The sequence below is a fragment of the Juglans regia genome, chromosome 6, assembly GCF_001411555.2.
Source record: "Juglans regia cultivar Chandler chromosome 6, Walnut 2.0, whole genome shotgun sequence".
In the NCBI taxonomy this organism is placed as follows: domain Eukaryota; kingdom Viridiplantae; phylum Streptophyta; class Magnoliopsida; order Fagales; family Juglandaceae; genus Juglans; species Juglans regia.
Window position 1 is genome coordinate 38,175,954 of NC_049906.1, and position 14,013 is coordinate 38,189,966.

The 14,013-nt window shown below is 34.7% G+C and overlaps 2 protein-coding genes across 2 annotated transcripts; both read right to left on the reverse strand.

Moving 5' to 3' along the window:
• Window positions 1-3,840: 3,840 nt before the first annotated feature.
• Window positions 3,841-7,954, reverse strand: LOC108982116 (probable protein phosphatase 2C 27). Its single transcript, XM_018953407.2, has 4 exons — window positions 7,596-7,954; window positions 6,075-6,272; window positions 5,144-5,355; window positions 3,841-4,746 (listed from the first exon to the last, which is right to left on the reverse strand). The coding sequence occupies exons 1-4, from the start codon at window positions 7,737-7,739 to the stop codon at window positions 4,185-4,187; spliced, it is 1,116 nt and encodes a 371-aa protein (XP_018808952.1). The 5' UTR covers window positions 7,740-7,954; the 3' UTR covers window positions 3,841-4,184.
• Window positions 7,955-10,824: 2,870 nt separating this feature from the next.
• LOC108982129 (40S ribosomal protein S11) lies at window positions 10,825-13,447 on the reverse strand. Its single transcript, XM_018953423.2, has 6 exons — window positions 13,349-13,447; window positions 13,203-13,243; window positions 12,985-13,085; window positions 11,533-11,677; window positions 11,270-11,359; window positions 10,825-11,153 (listed from the first exon to the last, which is right to left on the reverse strand). Exons 1-6 carry the CDS (start codon window positions 13,358-13,360, stop codon window positions 11,063-11,065), a joined length of 480 nt encoding a protein of 159 aa, XP_018808968.1. The 5' UTR covers window positions 13,361-13,447; the 3' UTR covers window positions 10,825-11,062.
• Window positions 13,448-14,013: the final 566 nt, after the last annotated feature.

Here is a 14,013-nt window from a genome sequence, read left to right on the forward strand (position 1 = left end):
CAATCATCTCTTGTAGAATCGGTTTTATAAGATGAGTTAGTTCTATAAATTTTTTTATAGTATCAGACTCTGCTACAGGATAAATGAGAGTCCACACTATTTATCTCATGACAAGAATCATTAAAAATACTAACCTGTATATGATGGAAGGTGTTGAAAAATAATTCGACATTACCTGTTAATAAGATGTTAAATATATTTATAAAAAATAAATAATTTTCTCTTAAAAAATTAATTTTATGATACGAATTAGATTCGTAAATTTCTTCGAGCTCAACTCTGTAATGCAGCGTGCTGTATAGAGCCAAAGGACTGCAGCACTTTGGAACGTGGAAGCAATAATAGAGCCGAGAAAAAAGCTTCCCCACCAAGACAATGAGGAATGGGACTCTGCAAAAACATCACTCTCTCATTTATCTTTTCATCTGCATCCGTTGAGGATTTCAAGACCGTATTCAAATGGATAGGATATTCAGCACCACACAATTTGATATTACTCCTCAGCCTATTATGTAGAGATTGTGCCGACAGTTAGGTAGCACCCTTTAAAAAAAAATAAATAAAGATAAGTTAGGTAGCACCCTTGTTAGATAAGCTCACTCACCTTCTCAAGTTCTCACACACTTTGGAGCACCAAGAAAAAAGCATTCTAGCCGGGAAGAAGAAGAAGAAGAAGAGACAGCAAGAAGATGCACAACCCTCCACCACCACATGACCCTCATCACCCACACCCCGGGCCACACCCCGGGCCACCACACCAAGGGCCACCACACCAAGGGCCACCGCATCAGCCTGCACCACCTCCGGGGCCGCCTCGTCATGAACCACCTCCTCCTGGTCCTCACGCACCTCCACCAGGCCCTCATGACCCGCACAAACCACACCCTCCTCATGATCATCACCACCACCACTAATTAAAAAGGCTAGAAGTTTATATGTAACCTTGTAAAATCGTGTGACTAGGATTATAGTCCAGATGTTATGCCTATGCTTTGTTATTTCAGCTTGTTAGTCATGATGGGAATAACTAGTATAGTTTACCAAACCTAGCAAGGATGTTCTTGTGATGCTATGGCTAAATAAAGATCTTAATCTTTTCATAATTATGTGTATTAAGTGAACAACTGGACTGTAATTTTGGTGTTTTTAGCTATGCTGTGGTATCTATTACAATAAATCAAGTACCCTCTGTGTTGATTGCTGCTCTTCTTCTTCTTCTTCTTCTTCTTCTTCTTTCACTGTACACGAACCTTGTATCAGCAACTGACTCTCCTTTTTGGGTACAAAGTAGATCCACGGCCAAAATGCTGGTTTTCAGGCAAAAGCTCCAAATACGCTTCTTCATTTCCATATATATATATATATATATATATATATATATATATATTAGCATTGGTAAAATCTTTGAATGTGATTTTGGCCCTTAAACCAGAACAATCACCTCCATTGTGGAAAAGGGCATGAATTTTGATTTATGAGCAAGTAATAGCAAAAGAAGATTCGAGAATTAACAATCGGAGTAAAAATAATTGCTGACAAATTAACAAATAGTTATTCTACTGGTAATCCGCCGTGGTGAAGCATATGATGGAATCAATACATCCGATTTTATAGTTTGAAAAGGCTACTTATCAATATCATAATTAACTTGATAGATCAGGTAGAAACTAGGGGTACCCCCGCCCTCCGTCCTTCATTTTTAGATCTAAATTATAAATTTAAATTTTGTAAATATGATTATAATTTAAAAATTATGTAATTTTTAAATTTCTTAGTATATATTTTGTGTAAATTGTAGTGTATTAATTTTTAAATTTACTAGTACATATTTTATAAACAAGTCTAACAAATTATAATATATATTTATATATACACAATTTGTAAAATATAAATATATATTTTTATGTTTATATATATAATATATATAAATGTAAGCGGGCATCCCGCCCCCACATGGGCAGAGCGGGGATGGCCGCATCGCCATGCGGGGGTGGGGTGGACAGGGACAAGGTAGCGGGGTGCGGGGCCCCACTGCCCACCCCTAGTAGAAATTTTTCCATTTACATTCTTGTTATGCCCAATTTAATTAACACATCACTCTTCGTTTGGTTATACAATTCAGATGAGATGAGATGTTTTGTTAAAAGTTTAATAAAATATAATTTTATTTTTTAATATTATTTTTATTTTGAAATTTGAAAAAGTTGAATTATTTATTATATTTTGTGTGAGAATTTGAAAAAGTTGTAATAATGAGATGTGATGAGAATCTGAGATGATATAGTTTGATTTTGTGTAACCAAACAAGCCTTGTTGTTTCGTCTCTAAAATTCATCTAATGCATAGCAAATCCTTTGTAGTGCACGAATTGGTTAAATGGGTTGGTTTCATTCTCATATGAGGAAGTGTTATGCATCCTCTGTTTTGCATGTGACCTGGCTCTCTTATGTTTTCCAAAGTCCGTTTGCTTTGCAGAATGGACATTTTCTTGAGGAAATGAGAAGGTCTAATCTCATTAAACAGGAACACTCGTTCATATTGTTATTAAAACATTTTTATTCTTGACGAGAGTTGTGAGGTATCCTAAATTTTGTCAATCTTAAAACTACGTTCTTGTTGTAAATGAAAGTGAAAGTATAAGGGATCAATTTGAAAGGTAAAGAAAGAAAGATTTTAGATGTATAAGGAAATATCTGCCATTTTTTTCTGAAAAGAGTTTGCAGAGCGAAAAATATTCCAGCTACAAAGATATTTTATAAAAATAAATTTATAAATTGACGTGAATTAATATGGTATATTAGATTGTAAAGTTATTTTTATTATAAAATAGATCTAACGTATTACGTGAAATTATTTTAATTTGTGATTTTATTTTTATAAAATCTTTTTGTGTCTGTAATATTACAAATTGTGCTATACATAAGTCTCACACCCTTACACACCACTTAAAAATATGTGATTTTACTTTTTTATCCTTATATTTCATATTTCAATTCAATATGAAATATGAGAATAAAAAAATAAAATTATATATTTTTAAATGGTGTGCAGGATGTGAAATTTATGTCCAAAAATTTTAGTAAGAACTTTGCTACACAACCTCTACCACACTACACACTCATTCGTAACTAAGATTTGATTACTCTTGCAGAACAAAAGTTTTGAAAGTGTAGTTGTGGAGTCGTATTGATGGACCGTTTTAGAATCGCATTCAAAGCAGAACATTTTGTTTGAAACTGTACATTGGGTTGCATGCGAACCATCAAATCTTAGTTAGGAATAAGTGAGTGGTCAACTTCCATTACCAGCTTGTGGAATGAGTGTCGGAAGGTCTCCCATCCACACATCTGGCTTTATCTTAGCCTATACAGGACTCAAGTTGTGAGAAATATCAGCTTAGAAAAGGTGAAAAAGAGGAATCGGATTCAGTCTTCCACAGCTGGGAAAAGATTGCTTTGAAATAGCCTGATAGGGTGATCTCTTTCAGTAATAACGACCACCAAAATGGTGAGACTGCAAAGTTGAAAGTAACCTCCACTCAACAAAGGAACAGATTACGCGAAAAAACTTGGTTGATATACAGCAGCATGCATATGTCTTCCAAGCTGTTTTTGGGATTGAAACTCTTTTCTTCTTAAAAATGGCCGCTATTATCCAAAGGCAGAAATAGAAGAAAAGAAGTAAAGTTAACAGCTTTGGATTCTTTCATATATTTACTCAATTACTCGCTAGTCTCTCTACCAACCATACGTTACATATACATAAAGGTTCTACTACAATCGAATGGGAATGTGAAAATTTCAACGTGAAAGTTACGTCTTTCCTTTCACCAAAACAAAATAAATGTATGCACTGGTTTGTATACATTGAATTAAAAATGATACAGTGCTAAAATCATCAATCTGTCTACAAGTTGGGATTAATCCCCTCCCCGATTTCAGAATATTATTACAAATTATGATTCCCTTTCTTCTTATCTTTCCTTCCATCTTCTCAGTAACCAAACAGGACATCAATCCATCAGAGCAAGGAAAAGGCAGTTCCCATGTTTGGGATGATGCTTTATGTGTGTGTATATATATACATAGACAGATACAAAACTGGGGAGATCGACTAAGTATTATTTTTTAAGATTAGTTATAATATTTTCCTCCCAGGAAAAATGTTTCAATTTAAAAAAGAACTTAATCTTCTAACAGGCATTTGAGACTCTGTAGGCCTTCAGCAGATATGCTTCTCCTGACCCTGGCCCTTTGTACCACTGCAGGTGGAGGTGGCTCCACATGAAAATTTACCATCACAGCTGTCAGATTGTCTATTGCTCCCCGCTTTAATGCTTCCTCTACCATTTGCCTGCAGCATAACTTCACATCATTGTGCTCTTGGAGCCGTCTCCGAGCAAAATCTACAGAATTTTGACTGGAAAACACATCCCATAGTCCATCACTACCAATTATCAAAAACTCATCTTCCTTGGTCAATGTTACCAATTCAAGTTCAGGTTCAGCACTTAATGGCCCAACCCTTTCACCCGTTCCTTTCATTCCTTCGAGGTGCCAATTGCCTAAGGCTCGAGTCACACCCAACTGACCATTAAGGTAACCATCATCAATGTATCCACCCAAGGACTCGACCCTTGCTCTTTCCTTTGTGCAGCAAGGCCTATGATCTCTTGACACCTCTATAGCAATTCCACGCCGTGACAACACTGCTCGACAGTCCCCAGCATTGGCCACAAGTAAAGACCTGTCCAAAATGGTATTGCATTTTAAGAAGGAAGTGCACCTAAAAATGTCATTCAAAATGCTCTTTGCATAGCACATTATCTCATAATTTGTGAATAAGAATTTGTAAAGATGCAGAGAAGACAACATAAGCAATTCCTTGAAAGGGGAGATTTAAGCATCATTGTCGTGAGCCTCTTTTATTGGTACGACATACAGTAATAACCAATACAGCAACCATATTGAACAGCATCCATGTATCAGTCTTTATTTTAATTATATTTATTTACTTTTCCTCCATCTTCTACGGTCCATTTCGGTTCCAACAGCTCATTAAATAGCAAGAATCGTGGCTATGCAACACACTGAACCCAAGTAACAAACTGCACGGAAAGATGACTGATCAAGGTGGGACTCACCTCCCATATATCATTGCAGTCAGAGCAGTTGTGCCAGAAGACAGGGAAGACTCAAGAGAGCATCTCTTTGCAAATGCAGCATCAGTTTCTATAAATGACCTTGTAACCACCTTCTCGAGTTCTAAAGGGAAATGAGCATCCTCGACAATTACTCTTGGCAAATGTTCGCGAACAAATTGTGCTGCACCCTTTCCTCCATGCCCATCAAATACCTATTATTCAAACCAATTGCTATACATCAATAAAAAACGAAATTTTGAATCGTTTGTTGTTTTTCTGTGTTTCTCAGAACTTTAATAAACAACTACTCGTAAAAAGGAGGGTGCCCACAATTAGATCCACATCCAAAAGTTCCATCAAGGCATCCTCTAATATTCAATTGCATATAATTTAATATAAAAGTCCCAATTTGACCTTGGATAAGATAGCCATCCCGCATAACATTTATTTAATTGTCACCAACTTCTATTCAAGTGGCCATATTATGGTTATTTATCACGAGAATTTTTCAAGCTTATGAGTTTTCTTAGATGGTAGATGATGGATACATTAGAATTCAAAAAGTGATCCCACAAATCTGTGACAAGATCACTCTTCACAACTGGAAGTACGTTAGCCTTTTCAAGTTGCAAATAACGGCTAAAAGAAGGTTCATATATATATAATACTGAAATCATTCACAATAATGCGATATAATCTGTATTTTCAAGAAATGCTCAGGTTATTCATCAAATTAACAAAGTAACCAAAACCGAAGCTCTCTCTCTCTCTATCCACACACACACACACACACACAGAGCCTGGACAGTTGAATGTTTCCTCAAACTCTCGCAACCACCCTTATTTTAAGGATGTGATTCTTGCAAAAGATTCAAATGTAAATTGTTTTTGGATACAGACAGCAAAGAATTAAGTAGGTTAGATAACTTACACCATAGAAGGAGACAACTTCATCAGAGAGTAAACTAGAACCAAATTTCTTAGCTAAATCACCAATGCAGATGTGAGTATCCTCCATATGGTCGCGACCCCCTATATGAGACCACACTCCAGACCGAAGGGCAGGGATAAAGTCTAACAGGTTCTGTTTTCTGTCCACAGCTACAGCATCCTCACAAATGCTTTCCAGCTGAATGAACCTCATAAACATGAAAGTAAGATAAGAGGATGGGATGAACAATAAGCATAAAACAAAAAGGGAAAAAAGAGACTTCTTGGAAAGTGTTCTGCTTCTTTCAAAGGTAAAAAAGAGACTTCTTGGGAGCTCAAGAAAGAGACTTCTTGTATAAGGTCTCCATGTAGATTTTAGTGATTCCAAGTTCGAAGAATTTCTAGCACTTTTTCCTTTCGCTAGGTAGGTGGATCATGGATCTCTTGTTACTTCCTGTATACTGAGGTTAATACCCTATTTTCGTCTTCAAAAAAATTATCTTGATTATAAAAAATGTAGATTTTAGTGATCAGTATTACTCTTTTCCAGAGAAGGTATGTGTAATGAGATAAAAGCATCTGGTCCATATAATTGTGAAGCATATGCTCTTTTAAACTCGTAGCACTGATAACCATTTGGAAAAAAAATTTAGATAATTGAACCTTTGGAAGAAGCAGAACAGTTTCCATTGCATTGTGTCAGAGTTCTTTATACTAACCTTCGTTGGTGTGGAATTATACATCAACACTCAATTAATTCAAAAGCACGCAGAGACCTCCCTCAGGAAAATAATTTCTTTCTTTTGTAATTGTCATACTATCCTTACTACAGGTTAATAAACTAAAATAAGTTCTGTTGTAGGTATTCCCTAACTGATTAAAAATATTTAAACAAAAAATGAAATACAGGTTTACTAACAAAATTTTTATTTAGGTTCTCTAAATTCTTTTATGGTATCTTTCTTTAAATTCCACACTCTCATAATAAAAAGAATTCATTGGTCAGAACATCAAAATTCTAAGCGACTACAGTGTCGATGAGACTATCCAAATCATTGACTGAAATAGAGCGCTTTGACAAACTCAGATTCATTGAATGAAGCCAAACTAGAAAAATAGCAGAGTACCAACCAGTAAAATTCTGTAAAAATTTTAGGTGGTATAATATCCATTGAACTGAAATTAATGAAACCAGCTAAGTTTTATAGTGCTGAGCCATAAACATGAATTTATACTCGCACAGTCCCAATTACTTTCAAATAGATGTCCAGTAAGTCACCTTTCAAAGACGACGAATAACCAGACAAAAAAATCCAGTAGGAATAATCCCATGAACAAAATCCCATTTGGAAACGAGAAAATTAAGGGGGAAAAAAGACGCAAAAGGAAAATCATTATCAATCATTAATCACATGGAGAAACAAATGCTCAGAACCCAATTTCAATTAAACGGATCTTCCATTAAAACAAAATTGAGACGAAACCCAGAACAAGTAAACGATAAAGGAATTGGATTTCTTACAGGAGATGATCTTTCAGAAGACTCCTTATCCCACTTCTCCATCTGGGTATGCAACACTTCACAATGCAAAGGCCCCGGCCGCTTGTTATTGTTGTCCAGACTCTCAATCTCCTGGTCAACTTTCTCTGCATCCTTCACACACATGATGATAAAGATGGTAGTGGCGGTGGTTGTGGTTCAGCTTCTTACAACAAGAGTGCTACGCTTATAAAAAGTAACACGCCGCACAGATGGAATAAGAGAAATATGTTTACGTGGGAAAAGATTCTTAGGAATATGTTGGGAGGATCTTACTCAGAGAGAGAGAGAGAGAGAGAGAGGGAGAGCCGTCAAATTATAGATTTTTTTTATGAAAGCGTGGCTGAAAATCAGTCTGTTAGTTGTTACTTGTTAGTAATTATCATGAGCTCTATGCGGCTTGCAAGAAGGAAATGTCGTCCTCTTGATGTCCATCTTTGATTTATTTATTTATTTTTATTTTATTTTTTTGAGTGGGGGCTTTTTTAGTTATGAAAATATTTTCTGATATTTATAGGGCAAATGGTTTTAAATCCTCGGTGATTTTAACATTTTTTGAGATTTCTTTTGGGATTTCTTAATGATTAAAAATACTTTAAAGTGGACCTTCAAAACTTTTTTTTTTTTTTTTTATATGTCGGAGAACTTCTTCAAAGTAGGGTCCTATGAATCCAATCATGTAGAGTAAATCTCGATCTCATACAACCGACCTTCAAAACTTGATATGTTCTTTCAACCGTTCTTTATATAGATCTTGACATAATATTCTTAAAAGAAAAAAAAAAAGTTTTCAAATTGTTTCATTTGGATCTATCCATCCAAATCCTAGATTTAATTTTTATTTTAAGTACCATGCTTAGTTGAAATTTGATTAATTTTATATAATATTAATCCTAAATTCTTAAAAAAAAAAACAATGTAAAATTGGGGATTGGCCTGCCCCAATAAATCTCATACTTTTTAAATTCAAAGTATCCCAACCACCCCATCTTTGATTATACCATTTAATTACTTACCTAATCCTTTACCACATCTTATTTTATAATTGTAAAAAATTATTTATTTATTTTTTATATAAATCTTTTAAACCCGTTTAAAAATCTTACCATTCAAACAGCAACCATATAGTTTCTCTTGAGAAAGTAGGTAGACATTTTGGAGGATGGAAAACGTGTTAAGCTAGACCTCAATCATTGCTACATAATCAGTCACAAGATGTGTACATAATTGGACGGATGGCATTATTTCAGGGTGCCTACGCATTATTAGTTGGCTTCTTTTGGAACAAAAACCAATAAAAAGAGGGTTGTCATTTCTTCTAAGTTGGGAAAGGAATTTATATAGCTGATTTTGATTGCATTCATTAAACACAATACATCTTTAGAACATGTTTGGATATAGAAAATGTACCATTTCATCTTATCTCATCTTATTATTATAATTTTTTTAAATTTTTAGATAAAATATAATAAATAAATCAATTTTTTTAAATCTCAATATAATAATAATATTAAAAAATAATATTTTAATAATTTTATCTAAAACCATCTCATCTCATCTCACTATCTAAGAGAATCCCGTAGAGTTCTTAAAATATTACCAATTCTTTTTTTTTTTTTACCAAAACCAACAGCACCTCTCCAACATCAAGTCCTGAAATTGGTATGGTGTCACAATAAGTGATGTTTTCAACTAGTAGGAGGAAGGTCATTTTATTTATAGTTACAACTACAAAGAATGGTGCCAAATGATTTAAAAGAGAGACTTTTAAGGCATTTTGATATGTTCATTGTTCACACCGACTGAAAGGGCATTGTTCAATGGGGAACCTTACGTGGGATAGCAACATTTCATGTCTCTCTTTTTGCTTTATGCGAAGAAAGGCACCGAATTGATCGCTTTGAAAAATATGTCATAGCATCAATAATATTGTCTTGCGAGTTAGTCTACATACAGTCCTCATTTGGATAATAGAGACTGTTCATGTAATTTCATACAATTTTAAAAAAAATTAAAATTACAATAATATCATTTTTAAAATAATAATTTTTTTCCTTTTACTCTCGTTCATTAATAAGACTGTTTACGCGATCTCCACTCAAGACAGACAATAAAATTTCTTTTGACTTGATGGTCCAAATGCCAGAAAGAAGAAAAAGAAACCTTTCGTTTTGCTATCATTTAGCCACCACCATCCTGAACGTGCTCCTGATTTTATTCTCCATTGTATTCCTTTCAAAGTGACCCCATGAATTTCCAAAGTATATTGAAAAAACAAAGATTACCATCTCTATGTCTTTGCATAATAGATTGAATGACATCTCCTACCATTTGTAAATATCGCATGAATCCTACAACATTTAATACAATATTTATTTGTGGGATTTAGATAGTGAGATGAGATAAGATTATTTTATATAAAAGTTGAATAAAATATTGTTAGAATATATTTTTTTAATATTATTATTATTTTGAGATTTGAAAAAATTAAACTGTTTATTGTATTTTATATGAAAATTTGTAAAAATTGTATGATTTTGGCATCCAATCCTAGTTGCTTCACAACCAAATCATTTAGAAAATGCAATAACCAAAACATTTAAAAGATTTTCGAGAACTAAATGTTTTAAGACCTGTATGTTGTATTTATTTTTCTCCTAATAAAATCATACAACGTCCAGGATTTGCTTAAAAAAAACATCAAATAAATGAGTTGAAAAACATGAGTATCAAACCTACCTTGATTTTCTTATATCAGATTCTAAGGTCAAGTCGATCCAAAAGACCAAAAAGAAACCAAAAAACAAAAAACAAAAAACAAAAGTCCAGCTCCATGTTGCAAGTGCAAAGGAATCTCTCCCGTTGCCTGATTATGTGATATACAAAAGAGCCATAAATTAGTGGACCCTGATGTGTCAAAATGCCACCCAATTAAAGGTTGGTGCTATTGCTGTATTATTCATATAGCAATAGTCATGCTCCTTTTTTGCATTGAGTGCTTCGGTTTTTGACTGTATTAAAGTGTATTAGAGGAGGAACAATGAGTATTAAGGTTTCTACCATTGGCTAAGACTCTGATCTAGATCACTTGACGGACATATTAAAAGGGTCACCATCCGGGTTTGTGGAAAGCAAGTCCAAGTTTCCAATATTCCAAGTCTATGAGTATGACCAAGGTCTGACCAAGGCATCAATGGTCTAATGCAAGAAATACATGGCAACTAAGATCTAAAAGGTGGATTCCACTCGAAGAACCATAGTGTATTTAGAATACCACAACTAAAACAGTACTAAAAAAGAGGTCAAAATCATGTTGAAAAACAAAAGGCACAAAGCATTTAGAAGTCCAGGTTCACCCCATCAAGATGCTTTTCTAAACTTCAAAAGTCTTCTAGTGGATGACTAGCTCCATCAAAACCATGATGAGCAATTTAAGACGGAAAACAACATCAAATTCCAGTAAAAGCCTTCTTCCCACCACCAGAAGATCCAGCTGGAATGACTTTTAAAACATTGAATCTCACTGTCTTTGACAATGGCCTGAAACATGGGGGAAAAATAGCCAGTCAAAACCAGAAACATTGGATGCTAATCTATCAAAACAACATATAGACAAATGATAAAACAAGAGGCTCTTTCATCAAGAATAACTTTACCTGCACTGGCCAATAGTGACATAATCTCCTTCCTTCACACGGAAGCACGGGGATATGTGCGCAGCAATGTTTGAGTGCCTCTTTTCATATCTGTTCACAAAGGGAGGAAAAGGGGTGCACAGAAGAAAATTGGCAGAAAGGTTACACTTCTAGAGTGAGAAAAATGTTAAAAAAATTGAGATCCACTTAAACACAGATTTTCATCAGAACTAACTAAGGATCATACCTTTGGTACTTTTTTGACAAGTAACTAAGGATCATACCTTTGGTACTTCTTGACAAAATGAAGATAATTCCTCCGAACAATAATTGTCCTCATCATCTTGGCACTATGACAAGTGCCAGCTAAGATACGACCTCTGATAGAAACATTGCCAGTGAAGGGGCATTTCTTATCAATGTAGGTTCCTGTATCAAGCAGAGAGAGGGCTCTAATCAGCAAACACTTGTACTTTTGAGCGCTAAATAATTACTAGAGAAACATCCCTCGTCATGTCATTCAGTACTATGAGTAATTGCAGCATACATATGAGTCTGCCTAAGCAAATATAATTCCAAGCATTTGGGATTGAGATTAGGGCGCAAGCTCCTCACGAGATCAACATACCATCCCCCAGACTCAGGACCCTTCCATAGTACCACATAGTACCACATTTTCCAAAAAGAAGCACGAGATGTGATCTATAAATGGGCCTTACAAAGAACTTCATTATTATTAATGTCCTGTATACATTCTTAACAAACTAATGACGAAAGACTTGCATCTTGATAGAATTCTCCGCACAAAATATGTTCATCATGAATGGATCAGAAAATACACTGCATGATGGTGCAGCATCTTAGTTTCACCTGAACAAACGACTGCAGCTAACTTTCCACAAAATATTGCAATATTACTTTGACCAACATTTCAAATGCTCACATCAACCAATCAAGTTGAATCATGGTTCAAAGCTACAATCTTTCATTATAGCATTGCTCTCCATCTATACAACCCATGCATGCTCAAGTTTTGAAATACATGTCAGATCAACAAGCAAAAAAAGGTCAAATTCATACAGGGAAGAGACAAGTTTTAGAATTAAAAAAACCTACCCAAGCATGTAATGATATTCAGATACATTAAATAATGATATGCATTTTTGTTTATTAGTAGGGGCTGAGGATCAAAGGGAGGCTACCAACATAATGACATGCAGATGCATATACATACGATATATCAAGCATTAATACAAGGTATCAATAAGGATTATCCATATTTTATGAAACATCTCCGTTATCAGCTAGGCCTCACACATTATTGATGGAATTTAGCCTTTCTTTTTAGGATTGAACCCCGTATTTTGTACATTTTCTGTTGCCATAAGGATAGGGAAACATCGCAATGGTCAAAACTCCAGGTGGAAAGCAGATTTGGCATTAATGTGCAAATACCAACTAATGTTCCGAAAGGGAAATCACCAAAAAAGCAAATTGAAGTGCCATACTAACAATGCTGAGGTAATCGACCAAAATGTGCAGAGACAAGCCAAAATAAGCAATAGTCACGTTCATTACACAAACAGTTAAAAAATTCAACAAGGTACCCCGTTCTTGATTCAGTTACTAATATATGCAAAGCAACAAACATTCCCAGAATCAACTAAGCCTCAAAATTATCCCAGTTCAGTCCAAAATGTTATAATAAAAATAAACACAGAGCGAGAGAGAGACACCTTCAATAGCTTCTCTGGGAGTCTTGAAACCGAGACCAACGCTCTTCCAGAAACGGTTCCCGCCCTTACCAGGTCTCTTCCCCTTCCCAGACTTCTTCGAGCTGTAAATTTTGTTTTAAATAACAGAGAATAAACAGGACAATAAATCACCAAAAAATGGAAATCTCAGAAACCACAAGATGTCAAACCCAGGAAACAAAAGGCTGAAATTTTCCTACCATAAAAACACTTTCGGTTGCTTAAGAAATGCCTTCTCGGTCTGCAACAAAAACAATGTTCATATTCATAACAATTGCCAAACCAAGTCGCGAAAAAAAAATAAAAGAGTATAGGGATTAATAAAGAATATGGATCCTAGACAGACCTGCTCAGCCATGATTAGGGGAGCTCTCAAGCTGTAATGACCAGTCAAGTACGATGAGTATCTGCAGCCAAAAAAACCCTAACCCTAGTTTCAGGACGAAGGATTTGGCGGAGAAAATTGGACATTTATATCGTTTTTTTGGGCCGGACCAAGTCGGGTTATTTGAGCCCAATTTTAAGAAGAATAGACTATAGTAGTCGGCCCAACTAAATGACCTAAGCCCAACAGATTACCTCTTTAATTTTTAACATACCTTTAGGGTTAAATTCTTAAGATTTTTCATTATTATATCTCATTGTATGGAAAATTGGTCTACATCATGAATACTTCAACTACAATGCTACACCTTATTTTAATTGTTATTTGAACAGAATATTCGATTACTTATCAAAACCATTCTCGAGATATTTTATTGAATGTATTTCTCTAAGTCTTAACCATTGTTTTTTAATTAAGAGCATAGTTTTGAATTCCATTTCATTTTGGGTATTTCACTATTTTGGTAGGAATTTTCCATCTCGGTCTAGTATTCGTTACATTATATCTCATCGTTTGGTTTCATTCCAAATTCTAATCCATTCTGATCAATTATTGCCATTCTGGCAGGAATTTGCATTTTGAACCCTACTTTGTTCCTACTTCGACAGGAAGTTTTATAATTTTTT